This window comes from Enhydra lutris, unplaced genomic scaffold (assembly GCF_002288905.1).
Source record: "Enhydra lutris kenyoni isolate GAN:26980312 unplaced genomic scaffold, ASM228890v2 scaffoldscaffold28, whole genome shotgun sequence".
Classification (NCBI taxonomy): Eukaryota; Metazoa; Chordata; class Mammalia; order Carnivora; family Mustelidae; genus Enhydra; species Enhydra lutris.
Window position 1 is genome coordinate 7,074,111 of NW_019154112.1, and position 21,176 is coordinate 7,095,286.

Sequence of the window (21,176 nt, forward strand, 5' to 3'; positions counted from 1 at the left end):
CCAGCTGGCCGGATTGGGGAAGGGTGGGCTGATTAAAGGTCTCGCTTCAGGCTGTGCAGTGGAAAACAAGGAAGTTTGAGTTTGAACAGCACCCTACATTCATTACAGTAGGAAGAATGGACTACTGTGCATTGCCTTTTGGAAAGTTTGTTTGTCTCAATCATTCACTCACCAATATTGAAATCTATATAAACCCTCACTATTTACTTTTGTCAGATTAGAGAAGATGAAATTAACTGAGCCCACTATGTGTGGGGAACTTGAGTTACCTTGCAACATACAACATTTAAATTATTTTCTTAAGGCCCAGTTCTTAGAAGCAGTGTGTTAGAACCTGCTTTTAAGTAAATGAATGTAAATCAAGATGAATGTCTTTAACAAAGCACATATGCTACCACTTGAGCCAGTATACATACAGACTATATATTTTAACATTTCAGGGCAGGTACCACCTATAAAGTAAACGTTTTTGGAATGTTTGATGGAGGAGAAAGTTCGCCACTTGTTGGACAAGAAATGACAACCCTTTCTGACACAACTGTAATGCCAATTTTATCTTCTGGTAAGAAATCAAATTACATTACCCTAGGAAACCTTAATATTATGAAACTATTTCAAATGTGAACTGTTAGGTTAATCACACGGTGAAAAGCAGCTATAAACATTTTATACTAAAATGCATTTAAATAATTTACATGCCTAAACACATATTTTCGAACATCCATCTAAGCATATCTTTGGGAATATTTTTTTAAGGCCTGTCTTGTCAGCGTTACCTTGGTTACATAGTACTGCATTATTTAAAGATGAGCTTTTGCAATGGATAGGGAATATACATTTTCTCTCTTTTTGATGACTAAAACGCAGTTTTAGTTTGTAAATGTAGTTGCAGAAATGATTTATTTGAGCTGAGCAAGCAGAGTTGTGTTATATGAGTAGGTGGATAACCATGACTTGGGAAGCAGCATGGTAACATAAACCCTTCGAATTGTCCTGCTCCTGCCACAATTATAGTTTCGATGTGCATGAACCTAGTTTTGAATGTTCTTAGAGGTGGAAGTAGTGGATAGGATTTACTTCCCAACATTTTCCAGCATTTGATAAAGAAAGAGTAGATCCGGGCAGGGTAGGGGAAGGCTTGCAAAGGTTTAGGTGTTTGGAGTAGTATCTGGGAGTCCTCAATCCTGGTGCAGTGTACTGTACGCAAAGGACACCTTTGTAGTGTGATGAGCACCATTTAATTTTTCTCAAAGAGTTTTTTTTAAAAACAATATAAAGATGAGATGCTAAAATGGCAAGAAGTTGGAAAAGTCATAGCTGGGAATGTAAACTATCGGAAGAGAAGGTATTTAAAAAATATGATGTAGATAAAATAAAGTGTCAAATCCTGCTGTTTTTGCACGAATGTTCTATTGTTTCTGTTATGATGATATTAACTGACTTATATTTTTATTTTGTAGCTTGTGCACTGAGGATATTGGGATTTTTCTCTCTTTCCAAAGCACCCTAGCTTTGTATCAGTGTTTGTGCTTGTTGTCTCTACAGCTCTCAATTTGTATATTTGTTTGCATACTTCCTCTAAATTGTCTTCCTTCTTTCTTGTTTTTTTAAATGTGCAGACTTCACCACCTATATTTACTTGATTGTTATACATAGTAAATTATAAAGTTAAACAGCTAACAACTTAATAATATAATAGCTGTCAGGTTTTAAAACAGCATATCTTTATTTCAAAAAGGTCTAATTTTAAGAGTCAGGTATCTAATCCTTCGTGATATATGAAATAATTACCCAGAAGCTTAATTATTTTAGAAGATGTTTTTAGCTCACTAAGACCCTACTTAGCTCACACATTTTATCAGTTCATTTCATATTAGTCTGCTAATGACCAATACATCTTATGGAAAAATTCAGCATGTAATCTTTAGATCACAGTAAAATTTTATTTAAGTTGTTGATGCCTTATAGTAAGATAGCCATACATTTTTATTCATTTATTTCAGCTCTTGGGTTTGTGAGCCCATTCATATTTACAATGATGGTTTAATTTAAGTCTCCAGGGTCTATGATGGTGGCCAGGAAATATGGTCAAAGATGAAGGAAAGATTTGCCATGGAAATAATCACTGGAGGAATTGGTGATTTTCTTGAATGTTATTTGAGGTTAATAAACCATATGGATGTATGTTGAGAGTCTTGACCTCCAAATCACAAAGCTAAGCTATAGAACTGAAGCAGCTAGGCAAGCATCCAGGGATGGCAGAGGCATGGCTAGGAAGTAACCCTGTGAAGAATTTGCTCCTGACCCTGTCCTGTGTCATGATTACCATATTAGGGATGGAGTGTATTACCAGAGCAGAAGCAGACATTGTGTTGCTGGTGGATGGATCATGGAGCATTGGCCGGGCTAATTTTCGAACTGTGAGGAGTTTCATCTCTCGCATTGTGGAAGTCTTTGAGATTGGTCCCAAAAGAGTACAGATTGGTAGGTCTGGCAATACTGAAGACCTTTAGACATTTTCATCATGCTCTTTTATATACGCTAATGCCAGTGATGTTATTTTAGCCCTTGCTCAGTATAGTGGGGACCCCAGAACAGAGTGGCAGCTAAATGCTCACAGAGATAAGAAGAGCTTGTTGCAAGCTGTGGCAAACTTGCCTTACAAAGGAGGCAATACTCTCACAGGTGAGTAAGGGTGGTTGTGGTATACTTTTAGCTCTTGCTTTTGGTCAGAACTTGTGGCTGAATAATGATGTGACTGGTGCTCTTTTAAAAATCCCACTAGGCATGGCTTTGAATTTCATTCGTCAACAGAGCTTCAGGACCCAAGCTGGCATGAGGCCTCGAGCTCGAAAAATTGGTGTTCTCATCACCGATGGAAAGTCACAGGATGATGTTGAGGCACCTTCAAAGAAACTCAAGGATGAAGGCGTAGAGCTGTTTGCTGTTGGTAAGTACTCAAAAGGCTAGCAGTGCCCCTGGGGTTACAAAAGCTGAGGATATTTTTGTAGTTAAAAAAATTTTTGAAGCACAAAAAACAAACAAACATATTTTCCCTATCACATAATTTATCAAAATAATATGCCAAGAAGTTAACTTATTTTCTTCTTTTCCCCTTGAAATGGGACAGAACTACATGGCTTCTTGGAAGAAAGTAATGGATCAACAGGACAAATGTACTATTAATAAGATCCAGGAAAATTCCTGTTTGGTTTTCCGTGGCACCATGTTTATTTTTGATAGCCGTTATTTTACTTTCCAGAAAAAACACTCAAGAGACACTTTTTGGTGGGAAATTGGTGCTAGAAGCATTTAGAAGAATCTAATTCAGAATAGCCTTTAATTTATATTATTTTTTCCTTTGTTTCTATTTTGTAACTATAGATAATCATTTTATTATTGAGGAGAATCACATGTATGTTCTACTTAACATTGAAAATTCAAATGCTTTTGAATTTGAATATGTCCTTTTTCCCCTAAGGTATTAAAAATGCTGATGAAGATGAATTAAAGATGATCGCAACAGATCCTGATGATACCCACGCATACAATGTGGCAGATTTTGAGTCACTCTCTAAGATTGTAGATGACCTCACCATTAACTTGTGTAACAGTGTCAAAGGTCCAGGTAAGATTATCCCAGGGTTTCTCACCCTTAGCACTGTTCATATTTGGGGCAGATAATTATTTTTGGGATGGGGGAAGGGAGCCCTTTAGTGTATTGGGAGATGTTTAGCAGCATCCCTTGGCTCTGCCCACTGGATGTTGGTGGCATCCCCTGAGTTGTGACTAATAAAAATATCTTCAAATATTGCCAAATGATTGCTGGGGAAAATAATGTCCTCCGTTAAGAATCATTAGTTTGTTTGTTTATTTATTTATTTGGATTTTATTTATTTATTTGACAGACAGAGATCACAAGTAAACAGAGAGGCAGGCGGAGAGGGAGTGGGGGGAAGCAGTCTCCCTGCTGAACAGAGAGCTGGATGTGGGCCTCTATCCCAGGACCCTGAGATCATGACCTGAGCCGAAGGCAGAGGCTTAACCCACTGAGCCACCCAGGCGCCCTGAAAATCATTAGTTTAGTCCCTGATTTTTTCTCTGATTTGTTTCTGATGGCAGCAAACTAGAAATGGCTTGTAACTTATTTGAAGATAAATAATTTGGTAGAAATGGTTCATATGCTTTGGGTATTGAGGATGCATTTATTTGCCTTTTTCTTTTTGAGTTTTTCTCTCCAAACATTTACAGATTTTCTTTTTGGACTTTGAACAACAGACTGACCTTTTCTCTGGAGAAATAAACCAGCCAAGAAGCCAGAATTTGTAGGCTTCTGGCTCTGGATTAGCTGAGAGAGCTGTAGTTTTATTTAGTTGGAGAGGACTTTGAGTGGGGATGAAAACATCTTTTATCTGTTTTCCTTTATTTTTTTTTTTATCAACTATGTAATAGTTGCATTCATTCTAGTTTCTCAGACAGTAAAATTGCTTGATAATTTTGTAGGCTTGATTATGACCCAACTATAATAAAGGTTAGAGTACTAAGAATGGAAATTCTTTCCCCAGCTTTACAAAGACAGTTGAAAGAGTTTTTATGAGACTGATTGACATGCTAATGAAGTCATTGGATTAAGTCTCTTTAAATTATTATTGGGGACATTTTTCTAATGGTCATAGTGAATTTAGTATTTCTATTTTCATTGATGTTAATTCTGGATATTGTTCTGTAGTCATTCTGTTGTTCATTGGTCATTTCACTTTACCCACAGAGAGCATAATCACAGGCAGTAGGGTATTCCCAAACTTTAAAAGACTTGGTTGTTTTTCTTCTTTCTTGATTAAGAAAGTGGTTAACTTCTCTTACCAATGATCTAGGTCCTGTAGGGGAACTAAACATAAATAAGAAACCAATTCCGTTCTCACAGAGTATAACCTGTAGTTAAGGAGGTAAGACATGATGAATTTAAATGTGGTGAACTTGGGTGGTACCAAAGGTGATAGAGACAATAGAATTGCCAATTGTATAAGATTAGAGGAAGGAGGACATATTCAAGGTTGATTCAGAGGTTTTTGAGTTAGGTGACTGGTAAACTGGTGGTGTCCTAAAGGAAGGGTGGGACCAAATTTTAATGAAAGACAATGAGCCCAGCCTTGAATCTTCTGGGGCTGAAGAATCCTTTGCCTACCCATTCAGAGAAGTCTTACGAGCAATGGGACTCTAGACTGATACACTGTATATGTGTGTACAAGTTTGAAATATGGGAAGTAGTATTATTATAATCTAATTTCAAATTTCATCACCTTGCTATAATAATGAAATAAGCGTATGTATTTTGTTTCCATGTGTAGGTGACTTGGAAGCACCTTCTAATCTAGTTATTTCTGAGCGAACCCATCGTTCTCTTAGAGTGAGCTGGACACCTCCTTCTGACAGTGTGGATAGGTATAAGGTGGAATACTACCCAGTTTCTGGAGGGAAACGTCAAGAAGTGAGTAGGCAACACCTACAACCCATTCCCTCCTGATAGCGAGATTGACTTCTTCACATGAACACTCAGAAAAATATTGGGTGTGGAGCAAGAAAGATGTCAAGTGGGGCAGAACTGAGTCAGCAATGGTGCTTTCATTTGGGCTTAATTAAAGGGAAAGATCTTTGCTTAAATTCTTACAGTTTCTACGAATTGCAGAATACCAATATGGTTTTTAATTAAAGGATGCTTGATTAATTTTGAATTTATATTAGAGTTATGGAGTTGGAAGGAAACATTAAATATGATCTAGTTTACCCACTCATTTTACAAATAAGGAAACAAGAGCTGGGAGAATAAATTACATGAATTGTCTAAGATCTCATTGTAATCTGATAATTTCCAAAAATGAAAAACAATGGCCTCATTGAAATATAATTTCTAAATTCATTGCAGTTAACTACTTTGTAATTATAGTAGAAAAGAGGGAAGCAATTACAACCTAAGTTATTATTATTTTATTTTTTTCCCCTAGTTTTATGTCAGCCGACTGGAAAGTAGCACAGTACTGAAAGATCTGAAGCCTGAAACTGAGTACGTTGTTAATGTGTATTCTGTAGTGGAAGATGAATATAGTGAACCTCTGAAGGGCACAGAAAAAACCTGTAAGTCTGATTAAAAAAAAAAATCTTCTCCTCATTATCTTTTTTAAGATAAACAGGAGGCATTCCATATAGGATTTTTGGCAGCCCTTCAAATCATTCCTTTATTCAATATCCATCCAACAAATATTTACTGAGTGTGTTCTTTGTCCAGGTACTCAATAAATACTCAACTGCTTTTACTGTTTGTTCTTGTCATCCTGGGACCCCACTGGTGGAATGGGTAGTCATAGCCATAGATAACTTGGAGGGATAACTTACCTTTCATAGAGTTATTCACTTCTTAAGAAAGATATCATGTGGGGAGTGGGACTCAGATTAGGAAGGGGAGCTGTGCAGAGGTGACCTATTTCAGTTTTGCAGGTGGTCAGATTTTCCTCCTATCAATGAGATCACCCTTGTCTTCCGGCCGTTGCCTCCTGGCCTTTGCTTGAGAGGCTCTAATGGCTTTGACTTTGAGTAGAGCTTTTGACAGAGATGTTCCTTGCTCCTGCGCCTGGCAAGATTTCTGAGGCCTGGTAGGGTTTTTGAAGCCACATAAAAATACTCTTTCCTTCTCCCATCTTCTTGGCTGGACTCCAGGGGAAGGGAGGCCTCTTATAAGACAAAGAATTGGGCATCACTCTCTCCAAGGCAAGGATTGATTCTATTTAATCTTCAGTTCTGTTAAATCTTTATCTTCTCTCTCTCTCTTTACTATATAAGTTTAAGGTGTAGAACATTGCAAGTCAACATCTGTATACAAGGGATTCCCCCCTCAAACGGTATTACCGTCCATCACTCTACACTTCATCCTCTAGCCCTTTCACCCACCCTCTAACCCCAGTCCCCTCTGGCAACCACTGATTTGTTCTTTGTATCCATGAATTTGGTTTTGTTTCATAGTTTCTTTGGCTTTTGTTTGTTTTTAGACTCTACATATGAGTGAATCAGATGCTATTTGTCTTCTGATTTCACTTAGCATCACCTCCAGGCCCATCACATATATATATTTACGTATTTATTTATGTAATAATATATATTTATTATATATTATATATTATTTATCATATTACATATTAATATATATAATATATATTTCATTATATACATCTTGTATAAATATATCATCTCTTCCCTATCCATTTATCCATCAATGCACATGTAGGTTGTTTCTATATCTTGGCGATTATAAGTAATGCTGCAATGAACATAGAGGTGTATATATCTTTTGAATTAGTGGTTTTGCATTCTTTGAATAATTAGCCAGTAGTGGAATAGCTGAATCATATGATAGTACTGTTCTTAATCTCTTTTTGTAGAATCTCCATACCATTTTCTTTCTATAGTGGCTGCACCAATTTGCAATCCCACCAATAGTGTGTGAGCTTGCTAGCACTTGTTATTTATGGTCTTTCTGATAATAACCATTTCTGATAATAATCATTCTAACGTGTATGAATGAGGTGATATCTCATTGTAGTTTTGATTTACATTTCCCTTATAATTAGTGATGTTGAACATCTCTGCATGTGCCTGTTAGCAATCTGAATGTCTTCTTTTGGAAAATATTTATTTACATCCTCTGCCCATTTTTTAATTGAGTTGTTTTGCTGTTCTTGTTGCTGTTGAACTGTATGAGTTCTTTATATAGTTTGGATATTAACTCTTTATTGGAGTTATGAGTTGCAAATATCTTCTCCCATTAAGTAGGTTGCCTTTTTGTTTTGATGATGGTTTCCTTTGCTGTGCAGAAGGAAGTTTTTTAGTTTCTTGTGGTCTCATTTGTCTATTTTTTACTTCTGTTTTCCTTGCCTTTGGAGTCTGAGCTACAAAAACATCACCAAGACTGATGTCAAGGAGCTTACCATCTATGTTTTGATTCTAGGAGTTTTATGGTTTTAGGTCTTATATTTAAGTGTTTAATCCATTTTGAATTAATTTTTGTGTAGAGTATAAAATAGTGGTCTAGTTTCATTCTTTTGCCTGTGGCTGACCTGTTTTCCAATACCATTTGTTGAAGAGACTGTTTTTATTCCATTGTATGTTCTTGGCTCCTCTGTCACAAATTAATTATCCATATATGTGTGGGTTTATTTCTGGACTTTCAATTCTGTTCCATTGACACGTGTGTGTGTGTGTGTGTGTGTGTGTGTGTGTGTGTGTGTAAGTTTGTGCTGGTGCCATACTGTTTTTATTACTGTATCTTTGTAGTATAATTTGAAATCAGGGAGTGTGATACCTTCAAGTTTGGTCTCCTTTCCCTGAGATTGCTTTGGCTATTTATGATCTTTTGTGGTTTCATACAAATTTTAGCATTATTTGTTCTATTTTTGTGAAATATCCATTGTAATTGTGATAAGGATTGTATTGAATCTGTAGATTTCTGTCAACACTAAGGACATTTTAACAATATCAATTCCTCCAATCTGTGAGCACAGTATATCTTTCCATGTATTTGTGTGTCTTCAATTTCTTTCATCAGTGTCTTATAGTTTTCAGTGTACAGATCTTTCACTTCCTTGGTTAAGTTTATTGCTAGATATTTGATTCTTTTTGATGAAATTATAAATGAGATTGTTTATTCTTAATTTGTCTTTTTGATAGTTTGTTATTAGAATACGGAAACACCACAGATCTCTGTATATTGATCTTATATCCTGTGGTTTTATTGAATTCATTTAGTAGATCTAACAGTTTTTTGGTAGAGTCTTTAGGATTTTCTATATATAGTATCATCATTTGCAAATAGTGACAGTTTTAGTTCTTCCTGTCTGATTTGAATATCTTTTTTCCCCTTGCCTAGCTGCTATGTCTAGGACTTCTGATACTATTTTGAATATATGTGGTAAGGATGGGCATCTTTGTCTTGTTCTTGAACTTGGAAGAAAATCTTTCAGCTTTTTTCCATTAAATGTAATGTTATCTATGGGTTTGTCATATATGGTCTCTTTATATGAGGTATATTTCCTCTATAGCCATTTTTTGAGAGTTTTATCACAAATGGATATTGAATTTTATTGAGTAATTTTTCTCCATCTATTGAGATGATCATGTGATTTTATCTTTCATTTTGTTAATATTATGTATCACATTGATTGATTTGTGAATTTGAGTCATTCTTGTGCCCCTGGAATAAATCCCACTTGATCATAATGTATGATGCTTTTAATGTATTGTTGAATTTTGTTTGCTTATATTTTGTTGAGGATTTTTACATCTATGTTTGCCAAGGATATTGACCTGTAATTTTCTTTTTTTCTGTCATCCTTGTCTGGTTTTAGTATCAGGGTAGTGTTGGCCTTGTAAAATGTGTTTGGAAGCATTCCCTTCCCTTTAATTTTTGGAAGTGTTTGAGAAGGATATATATTAAATCTTGTTGGCTGTTTGGAAGAGTTCACCAGTGAAGTTGTTTGGTTCTGAACTTTTGTTTATTTTGAGGTTTTTGATACTGATTCAATCTTCTTCCTAGTAATCAGTCTACTTAGGTTTTCTATTTCTTTCTAATTCAGTCATGGAAGACTATATTTCTAAGAATTTGCCCTTTTCTTCCAGGTTGTCTGGTTTGTTAACATATTATGGATTGTATTATTATCTTATGATCCTCTGTATTTCTGTGGTATCATTAACTTTTCTTTCATTTCTGATTTTATTTATTTGAATCCTTTTACTTTTTTCTTTGTTAGTTACCTAAAGTTTGTCAATTTTGTTTATCATTTCCAGCTCTTCGTTTCACTAATCTTTCCTATTTTCATTTTACTCTCTATTTAATTTATTTCTGACTCTGATTTTACTATTTTCTTTCTTCTACTAACCTGTAGGCTTCCTTCATTTTTCTTTTTCTAGTTTCTTTAGGTGTAAAATTAGATTGTTTACTTGAGATTATTTTTGTTTCTCAAGGTAGGCCTATTTCTGTCTAAGAACCCTTTTGTTGCATCTCATAAATTTTGGTATGTTATATTTCTTTCCATTTTTGTGAGGTATTTTTTGATTTCTCCTTTGATTTTTTTTTTTTTTGACGACCTAATGGTTGTTCCATTGTATATTGTTTGATTTTAATGTTTTTGTATTTTTTCCAGTTTTGTTACTGTAATTGATTCCTAGTTTCTTACTTTTGTTGTCAGAGAAGATGTTTGATGTGATTTCAGTCTTCTTGAATTTATTGAGACTTATCTTGTGGCCCAACATGTAATCTGTCTTGGAGAATGTTCCATGTGCACTTGAGAAGAGCGTGCATTCTGTGGCTTTTGGATGAAATATTCTGATTATATATCCATTATGTATATTTCTGTTATGTCCATGTGATCTAATGTGTCAATTAAGGTCAAAATTTCCTTATTGATGTTCTGTCTCATGATCTATTCATTGTTGTAAGTAAGATGTTAAAGTCCCCTGCTATTATTGTTTTATTTTCAATTTCTCCCTCCCTTAGGTTTTTTTTTTTTTATTTTTAAGATTTTTATTTATTGGTTTGACAGAGAGAAAGACCGTGAGAGAGGGGGAGTGGGCAGAGGGAGAATACAAACAGGGGGAGTGGGCAGAGGGAGAAGCAGGCTTCCTGCCGAATAGGGAGCCTGATGTGGGGCTTGATCCCAGAACCCTGGGATCATGACCTGAGCCGAAGGTAGCCACTTAAAGAATGAGTCACCCAGATGCCCCAACCTCCCTTTAGGTTTTCAAATATTTGTTATATAGTTTTGTGCTCTTTTGTTGGGTGTTTATAAATAAACACTTATTTATAAATGTTGTGTCTTCTGGTTGGATTCATCCCATTATCATAATGTGGTGCTCCTCTTTGTCTTTTAGTACAGTCTTTGTTTTTAAGTCTATTTTATCTGATATGAGTATATGCCAGCTTTCTTTTCATTTCCATTTGCATAGAATAATTTATCCCCTTCCTTTACAGTCTGTATGTGTCCTTAGTTCTGAAGTCTTTTATAGGTAGCACATAGACATTTCTTTTTTGTTTTTTAATCTATTTAGCCACTCTTTGTCTTTTGATTGGTAAATTTAGTTCTTTTATATTTGAAGTAATTATCATTAGGTATGTACTTATTTCCATTTTGTTGTTTTCTGGCTGTTTTTGAAGTTCTTCTTTGACCTTTTTCCCCCCCTCTTTCTCTCCTTCCTTGTGATTTGCTGGCTTTCTTTAATATTATGCTTAGATCCTTTCTTATTTTCTTTTATGTATTTAGTATAAATTTTTCTTTGTGGTTGCTGTGAGGTTCACTTGTAGCATCTTATGTATATAACAGTCTCTTTTAAATTGATAACAACTTAAATTGGAACACATTCCAAAGCTTTACATTTTTATCCCCCATATTTTATGTTTTTGATGACACATTTTATGTCTTTTTATTTTATGATCCTTTAGGTAACTATTGTAATTTTAATTGATTTTATTATGTTTTGACTTTCATACCTTTTGATCTTCATACTTGCCTTATGAGTGATTGATCTATTTTTACTATCTCTTTACCTTTTCCAGTGAGGTTGTTACTTTCATATATTTTCTTCTTATTAATGATTATCTTTTCTTTTCAGTGTAGAGAAATCCCTGTAACATTTCTTATAAGGTCAGTTTAGAGGTGATGAACTCCTTTAGCTTTTGCTTATCTGGAAAACTCTTCATTTCTCCTTAAGTTCTGAATGATAGTCTTTCTGGATAGAGAATTCTTGGTTGGAAAATTTTTCCTTTCAGCATTTTGAATATATCATGATCCTTCCTTCCAGCCTATAAAATTTCTGCTGAAAAAATCTCTGATAGTCTTATGGGGTTTCCCTTGTATGGAATAAATTGTTTTTCTTTTCTTTTTTCTTTTTTTTTTTTTAAGATTTTATTTATTTATTTGTCAGAGAGATAGAGGGAGTACAGGCAGGCAGAGTGGCAGACAGAGGCAGAGGGAGAAGCAGTCTCCCTGTGGGGCAAGGAGCCTGATGTGGGACTTGATCCCAGGACCCTGGGATCATGACCCAAGCTGAAGGCAGCCGCTTAACTGACTGAGCCACCCAGGCATCCCTAAATTGTTTTTCTTAACTATTTTAAGATTCTCTCTTTATTCTTAACTTGTACCATTTTAATTATAATGTACTTTGGTGTGGTTCTCCTTCTCTCTTTGGTTTTTTTTTTTTTTTTTTTTTGGAGTTCTCTGGGCTTTCTGAACCCAAACTTCTGTTTTCTTCCCCAGATAAGGGAATTTTTCAGCTATTATTTCTTTGAATAATTTTTCTGGCCCTTTCTCTCTCTTCTCCTTCTAGGACCTCTATAATACAAATATTCTACCATTTGATGTTGTCCTAAAGGTCCCTTTAGGTATCCTTACTTTTTAAAATTCTTTCTCGGTTTGTTGCTCTGTCCAGTTGAAATCCATTGCTTTGTTTTCCAGCCCACTGATTTGGGCTTCACTTCATCCATTCTGCTGTTGAATCCCTCTAGTGTATTTTTCATTTCAGTTATAAATTCTGTTTGGTATTTTCTTCTAGTTTCCATCTCTGTTGAAGTTCTTACTGTGTTCATCCATTCTTCTCCTGAGTTTGGTGAATATCTTTATGACCATTACTTTGAACTCTTTGTTGAGTAGATTGCTATATTCATGTCATTAAAATCTTTTTCTGGGAATTTGTCCTGTTCTTTGGTTTGGAATATAGGCCTCTGTCTCCTCATTTAGCCTGACTCTCTGTGTATATTTATCAGGTAAAAATGCTACCTCTCCAAGTCTTGAAGGAGTGATCTTGTGTAGGAGATGATCCATGGGGTCCAGAGTACAGTCTCCCCTGGACTCCAGAGCCAGGCAACCATCTTGTGGGTGGGACATCTCTTGTGTGGACTATGTGGACCTGCTGGCTATGGTGGGGCCACAGCTTTGGCGCAGGTTCGGTGGAATATGGGGCACTCACCCAGCCTGGTTGTGGTGCAACTGCTACTGGGGCGGATGGAGCATGTAGCATGCATACTAGCAGACATGAGGGAGAACACCAAAAAGGGTGCTTCCAGCTCTATCACTAACAAGTTAGAATAGGATTGCAAAAATGACACCAGTCATGCTTCTGTCCGTATAGAAGGCCAATGCAGGTTCCTGCCTCTCTGGCAACTGCTTTAAAATTAGTAAGCAGGTCTGTCTCACTTATGATCTAGGCATTTTCCAAACTGTTGATTTTACACAGGATCTCAGGACAGGTGGGTCTGTGCACGAGCTCTTTAAGAGCATGTTCTCTATTCCTTCTAGTTTCTTGGTTTCCCTGGACTTCATCCCTGTTCATTTTCAAAATGAGGCATTTTAGGGGCTTCTTTTTCAGGTGCTGGACTCAAAGATCAAGGTACTTGATGTGGGGCACACTTCTTTTGCTTCTTGAGGGGGAGTTCCATATTTTGGGAATTCCCAACTGTGAGTCACCATGCTTGGGGTGGGGTCCTGGACAAGGCTGAGTTTCTACTTCTCCTACCTGCTTGATATGTCTCTTTTATCTTTGTTGTGGAAGCACTGTTTATCTAGTCTCAGGTCCTTTTCAGAGGATATTATTTCATGTGTAGCTATAAATTTATTATATCCATGGAAGGAAGTGATTTCAGATGTTCTTATGCTGCCATCTTGAACCCCTCCTCCATGTTTTCTGTCACTAGCCTTCATATTATACCATAGGAGGTGGGAAATAATGTATTTAATAATGGCAGGATTAATCTGATAATTTCTGAAAACTTTAAACTCAGTCTTTGGACAATATATGTGAATCTATATTGGCATTAAATGAAGAGGAGACTGTAAATCTTTTACTGTGCCTCATGAACCTATCTTCAAAAAACTCATGAATCCCCTAAGTTCCAGTTATTAATGTATGACTCTCTCACTTAAATTAATTTTTTGTGAAAGCTGATGTAAAATACTGTGCTGGTTACTTATGTATGAAATTCTATGATTGAAGACTGAAAATAGTCAACTTAAAGATGTTCCAGAAAAAGAGATTGAAATCTCAGGAAGTTGGTATCTATTTTGGCTTCCATATAGACTCATTGGAATGCCAGTTGAAATTTAAACTTTGTTCCTCCGTGAAATAGTTGTAACTTGCAGTCCTGAGTATGAGATGGCAATGAACAATGAGATTGGGTTTTTCAGGAGAGAGGAAAGGATTCTATTGGCTCTCACTGACTTCTCATAGCAATTCATTCTCTATTTAGCATATATAAATATCACTTAGTAAGTAGGAAACAACAATTAAAAATGAGTAGAATGACAGGCATTAGACTGATGTTTGCCTTTACATTCCAACAGTACCAGTCCCTGTGGTCAGCATGAATATTTATGATGTTAGCCCTACCACCATGCATGTGCAATGGCAGCCAGTGGGAGGGGCTACTGGCTACACCTTGTCATACGAACCCATCAACGCCACAGAACCAAGAAAACCCAAAGAGGTGGGAGACTTTGTTTCTTTTTCATTGAGTCTTTCTGAGACTTTATAGTTTTAGAATCCTCATTAAACTCCAGTTGCTTATGAATCATTTATAACATTATGTGCAAAACAAAAAAATAGAAAATTAGACTTGGGTCCTGTGACACATTTTAAAAAACATTAGCATGAAGAAGGAAATTCATTTCAGAGAGGTGAAAAAGAAAAGTTGTGTTATCATCTAGTAGTTACAAGTAGGCTGTAATTGCATATCCCCGGTAAGTGGAAAGGTTTGATTTGAATGTCTTATTTCCTTTTGGTATGTCCATATGCAGATGCGTGTGGGGCCAACAGTGAATGATGTGCAACTGACTGATCTTTTTCCCAACACCGAGTATGCAGTCACAGTCCAGGCTGCCTTGTATGACCTCGCTAGTGAACCTGTCACTGCTCGGGAAGTCACGTGTAAGATACTGCCAGTGTTCCTTCTTTCCTTACTGTTGTAGACATAATGTTCATTAGGATTTTTCTTTTACCCAATAATGTTATCAATAATTTGATAACTTATGCATAAGTCACAAGATTATTCATTATGGCAATCAAATTCGAGAATTAAAATTAACTCTAGCCTTATGGCAGCATCTTAAATTGATTCTAGGGTGTACTTTTTTTTCACATTGAACATAGCTGATATTGAGATGTTTCTTACAATTGATGGTGTACTTTTGGCCAAGTGTCAGGGCATGGAGCATAAAATAATGTACATCTTAAAGTTGGTGTTGTATATCCATGAAGTAAGGTATATAGCCCTGGTGAGAAGGGAATGTTGGGTGAGTGTAATTTTGGAGGAAGATACTAGACTTAATATTAAGATGTTCCAGGTTCTTGCTGAAGTGGGTACTTTATGGCACTTATAGAAAAGTTCGTTTCAATTAAGTGAGTTAATCAGCTTACTCAATCCAAAAACATTGGTCATATACTTCAGTCACTATGCTAGATATTGGGAATGTACCATGAGGTAATACCAGGCAACATAGAGCACACGAACTCCTTTGGGGTTTGCACTTTTCTTGTGTGCGTTGATCAATTCCTTTTGCGTTTTTGGCTTGTTTCACTGGCATTTAGGTGTTTTCTTCTTGAAAAGTGGCAAGAATTGCACCTAGAACCCTTGCCTTTCCTGGCTGGAGGTTTTGTTTTATGCTTATTGAGGTCATGATGAGATAGATGACATGGCTTAAATTTGAGGCTCAGCCCACATTTTTAAGGCAATTAAGAAGACAGAAGAAATCTTCAAGGGAGAAAGGGGACTGAGAATCATGATAAGGCAGAAAAAAGAAAGAGCCCCTGAAAGGCGGGACAGTATAAATTCATTGACAACAAATAATCATTTTTTATTTATTAAACCCTGTCTGGAATTGGTGGCTTTGTAGAGATGAGGTAGTGGCAGATGGAAAGAGTGGGAAGCCAGCTAGGGATGGAGATATGTGTCCTCAAAGTGCTGGGAGAGAAGACCCGAGAGTCATAGTGGGATGAAAGGCAAGTACGGTCATGGATTTGATATAAAGTTGACTGCATCAGTGGAGGAAGGGAGGACACAGAGAGATGCTGAGAGACAAAAACATCGAAGGGATAAAGGTGCAGCATCATGTAGGTGGAGGGAGACATTTAGGAGAAGAGATGCACAGAGTTGAAATGAGAGACAAAAGGAAATTGGCCAACGGGCAGCTGGAAAAAGAGATCTGTCTCATATAATAAAAGAAACTTTCTTTGTTAGTTATCCTCATCTTTGTTCTTTTTAAGTAAGGCTTTGACTTGGCAAAAATTTATCATTTGAATTTTCTCATAACCATTTAGACCCCTATGGATTTTCTTATAAGCTTACCAGGTGCTTAATTTTGGCCCATCTTCATCCCTCACTCTCATAACCATTTGTTTTTCTATCATTTTCTATTCTTAGGAGACCATAACTCTTTGGATTTTGTTTTCTATCCTAACTGATTTAAATATCTGAGAAAGAAACACAAGCTGTACATTTGTGGTGAATTATGATTTACTATAGCTGAGCAGCAAGAAAGAGCTGGAAAATAGAGTGGAAGTTTACATAAAAAAGAGAAATTAGAATTGTATTAAAAATTTTAACTTATCATATTTTAAGAAATTTTCTTAAGAGGACTTGAGTAGAATCTGGTAGAATCATAGTACTTTTGTCATCAGAGCTATTTGTTTAAAGTTACTTTGCTGCACACTGTTAAATTTTCTCTAAACAACTCCTTGAAAGCTTGTGTGAATGCTTTAGAGTTTTGTGGTTGAGAGCCACATCTGGACTTGATTGTTCATGCATCTCCAGTGCCTTTACCCAAACCTCGAGATCTGAGACTCAGAGACGTGACTCACAGCACCATGAATGTCTTATGGGAACCCGCGCCTGGAAAAGTGCGTAAATACATCGTTCGCTACAAAACACCAGAAGACGATGTCAAAGAGGTAGGTTGAAGATTAGAAGAATGGATTTGGAAGTATTTGTTTTCCTAGTAGGTTTAACAACAGAACTCAAAAAAGTGCAGAGGATAGTGTGTTTTGAATATTTGGCACTTTATTAATCTAGGGTTGAAAGCTTGTTATATTAGTAGAGCAATTTTTGAATATTGACAATATATTGGATTTTGTTGCATTTATGTTAGAAATGTTTTCTTCCATGATACTCATCTCAAAATCATCATCCCTTAGTGGACAAAGAGTCATAGAATGTAGATAGTACTTTCTTCTCATCCAGATGTCTTTTTTGGTGCTCTATATTCTATGAATTACTAAAAAAAAAAAAAATAATATGTCTAAAAATAATAGCCAGTAAGGGGTACAGGAAGGAAGAGGAGAGTTTGTCAGATAATAGGAAGATAGGACAATGGAGAAGTTCTGAGAGAAAGTGTAAATAAATAGATCTTTAGAGGAAAGTCCTTTTGGCCATGAGCATTTTTGAGATGGGGCAGAGATTTGTTTCCATGACAACCTAATTCAAAGTGGAAGCAAATTGAGGGTTTTCACTAAAGAATGGGTTTAAAACTTATGTGTGCTTGAGAGCGTATCAATGTCAGAATCTCAGACATTTTTGGAAGATAGAAATAGTTTCTGGAAGCCCCTAGTTATTGACCATGCTGTTCAGTTGGATTATATCAAAGCTAATTTATACATATGCACGCATTCATTTCATTCTAGGTTTCAATTTCAAAAGAGACACCGTGACCAGAGGGTCTCACAGGGCTCTTGTGCACAGCAAATGAGATAATGCACAGAAGACAATTTCTGAGAGAAATAAAGCAGTGATGCAAAGGGAAACAGAGAAACTGTCAGTGAAAAATGATTAGGTTGTTTGAATCTGTTGGCAGTCTATTTACCAAACCCTGGCATTCAAATAGAGCTCTAGTACATACATTTTCCCACTTTATAAGCATTTAAACTGTCTCCAGTTCCTGGACTCATGCATATTGAAAAACATTGCTATTTTTTGTAGCACAATTCTTATGCTCTTGTGCTAAGAAGTACAATAAACAACAGAGATGTTAAAACTAGACCCTTCCTAAAAATAGTTCCACTGCTCTATTACAGGTAGAGGTAGACAGGTCACGGACCAGCACCCCTCTCAAAGACCTCTTCTCACAAACCCTGTACACAGTAGGCGTCTCTGCAGTATATGATGAAGGGGAGTCTCCCCCCATGACTGCTCAAGAAACTACCCGTAAGTTATAATTGTGCTACACTGATACTTGAGAAATGACATGACATGATTGTGTAACTGAACTTATTGGGTCCTTTTGTTTCTTGGTTCCAGTTTTTTGAGTATTTAATGTTTAAATTCACAGATTGCTTTTCACTTATTTTCTTCTAATCTTCTACCTTCATGTCTATTCTTCTTATTTATTTATTTTTATTTTCAATTAAGGTTTTAATTTTAGTTTAATTTAATTTTAATTCCCCTATAACATATGGAGTTACATTAGTTTTAGGTATATAATAGAGTGATTGAACTTGTCCATTCCTTTTATGATAATTTTTATCCTCCTTTATTCTATCTACCACTGTCATTACTTCATCTTCCAGATACTTAACTGGTGTGTGTGCGTGTTTTGTGTGTGTGGGTGTGCACGTGCTTGTGGGTGAGGGGGGCAATGGGGAGGTAGTAAGTTCTTGATGCACACTGGACATTTTCTCTGGGAAGGTTGTGTTAGTTATCAAATATTTTGTGAGATCTTACTATATGTAAAGTGTTATTGGAGTAACAAAATATAAGTATCTTTGCCCTTACCAGTTCATGATTTCATTGTGGAGATAAGAAAAATTTGATTGAGAACACATGGGATGGTGTAGGGATGGTGAGGTAAGTGGAGCTCAGATTGCATGCTGTTTGTTAGATGTCAGGTGAAGGGGAGGACTGCATAATGGAGAATCAGGGGAGATGTCGGGCAGCCTTCCTAGGCTCCTCCTCACCAGCTCCATTTTGGTGCTGCTTCCAGAGCTGTCTGTTTCTTTCCCTCTAGGGTACTTTCATAGTATTTAACCCAATTATGACTACCTGTTTGTTTTTTCCTATCTATTCTGCTTTTCCCCTTCTTCCTCCCAAGTGAAGCCAGAGACACACTTACTTTGTACAACTTTGCATCTCCAGTGCCTGGCACCATGCTCAACACATAATTTCCTGCTCAAGTAGGGGCTAAGAACTTGAGGTCTAGAGCCCTCAGTGTTCTGAAGAAATATAATGAGAGCTACTTCTATAATTCAAAATTTTCTAGTAGCCACATTTGAAAAAGTAGAAAGAAAGGAAACTAATTTTGATAACGTATTATTTTCAACCCAATGTATCAAAAATATCGTCATTTCAACATGTATCAGTAGAATAAGTATTAAGATATTTCACATAATTTTTTCCATAATAATTCTTTGAAATCCAGTGTGTGTTAATTTTATACTTACATTAGATCTCAATTTGGACTAGCCACATTTCAAGTACTCAGTAGCTGTATATGGCTGGTGACTCTGAGAGTAGACAGCACAGGTCTAGAGAATTTAAATGACTTGCCCTGCCTCATCTAGTTAGCTACTGGTGGGATCAATACAAATCTGAACTTTTACTTGCTGTCCTGTCACTCCCTCACTAGAGGTTCAAAAACTTCTCCTTTCGTACCTAGCTCTCTGTACCTGATCAGGTCTCTTGCCAAATGGCACAGCCTATGCCTTAACAACTGACAGTATCTACTTCTGCTACTTTCTTACCCGTGATCCCTCTTAGCAGTCTCACTTGCCTTGCTGGCGTTGGTTCTTACTTGGTAAGGGTAGTGTCTGGAAGTGAAAATTGGTGCGTACGAGTAAACTGACAGCTTTGCACATGCATAACAGGTGAAGTACAGGAAAAAAGTCAGGAAAAAAGTCTAGTGAAAGCAGGTAAGTTAGTATACTAAATCAATACTTTCAATATGTGGTTGGTTTTGGAGGGGATGGAGGTGGGGGGTTGGGTGAGACCTGTGGTGGGTATTAAGGAGGGCACATATTGCATGGAGCACTGGGTGTGGTGCATAAGCAATGAATCTTGGAACACTGAAAAAAAATAAAATTAAATTTAAAAAAATCCTTGAGATGTTCTAATAACTTTAGGTATAGCCAAAGTGTATTCTTAACAGTTGGTTTGTTTTGCAGTTGTGCTTCTGGACATGGTACCACTCATTTTCTCTCAATGAGCCTTTTCATTATAATTATTAGAAATACATTTTTGATGGCCCTGGATTTTGTGAAGTCAGAATTGGTCAATAGTGGATAAAGAAGTAATTGACAATGAAAGCTCAGAACCGGAGGCAGACATTCCAGATTCCATGTGCTGTGAACTAACTAGGGTGCCTGGTCAGTGCTTTTAATTGGGGTTTCAGCAGTCATCAACCCTGTAGGGTTATTCCTATCTCTGGACACAGTCAGTACAGTCTTCCTCAGTTGTGTTTAACATTAGCATTCTACAGGAAAACCTCATGCATGACTTACTTAGATCACAATATTTCATAGACTATGATAGACTATGCACTCTTTGATAATCAATACCAAAGTTTGTGCTTATGTGTACTGCTCTGCGAACAAGTTCATAGTTTTGACATGTAAATGTTCAGCTTTCAAATATGACATTGAAAAAAATGTGTGAGATGCAGAATGATTAACTGGGTTAGAAGAGTCTTACTAAGAGGTATTTATTTATTTATTTAAATTAAAAAAATTTTTTAAATAAACATATAATGTATTATTAGCCCCAGATTCACAGGTCTGTGAATCGTCAGGTTTACACACTTCATAGCACTCACCATAGCACATACTCTACCCAATGTCTATAACCTCACCACCCTCTCCCTATCCCCCTCCCCCCAGCAACTCTCAGTTTGTTTTGTGAGATTAAGAGTCTCTTATGGTTTGTCTCCCTCCTGATCCCATCTTGTTTCATTTATTCTGTTCCCATCCCCCAAACCTCCCACATTACATCTCCACTTCCTCATATCAGGGAGATCATATGATAATTGTCTTTCTCCAATTGACTTATTTCACTAAGCGTAATACCCTCTAGTTCCATCCACATCATTGCAAATGGCAAGATTTCATTTCTTTTGATGGCTGCATAGTATTCCAGTGTGTGTGTGTGTGTGTGTGTGTGTGTGTGT

General features: G+C 36.4%; 1 protein-coding gene across 2 annotated transcripts in view; it reads left to right on the forward strand.

The window, feature by feature from the left end:
* The window catches only part of LOC111152194 (collagen type XII alpha 1 chain), a 120,215-nt gene that overhangs the window by 43,438 nt on the left and 55,601 nt on the right, over nucleotides 1–21,176 (forward strand). For both annotated transcript variants that reach the window (XM_022510586.1, XM_022510585.1), the window contains 11 exons: nucleotides 441–562; nucleotides 2,335–2,484; nucleotides 2,566–2,685; nucleotides 2,786–2,950; nucleotides 3,482–3,628; nucleotides 5,349–5,488; nucleotides 6,003–6,132; nucleotides 14,376–14,518; nucleotides 14,829–14,958; nucleotides 16,841–16,977; nucleotides 18,097–18,226. In XM_022510586.1, the coding sequence (XP_022366294.1) occupies nucleotides 441–562; nucleotides 2,335–2,484; nucleotides 2,566–2,685; nucleotides 2,786–2,950; nucleotides 3,482–3,628; nucleotides 5,349–5,488; nucleotides 6,003–6,132; nucleotides 14,376–14,518; nucleotides 14,829–14,958; nucleotides 16,841–16,977; nucleotides 18,097–18,226 (1,514 nt within the window). The remainder of the gene's footprint in view (nucleotides 1–440; nucleotides 563–2,334; nucleotides 2,485–2,565; nucleotides 2,686–2,785; nucleotides 2,951–3,481; nucleotides 3,629–5,348; nucleotides 5,489–6,002; nucleotides 6,133–14,375; nucleotides 14,519–14,828; nucleotides 14,959–16,840; nucleotides 16,978–18,096; nucleotides 18,227–21,176) is intronic.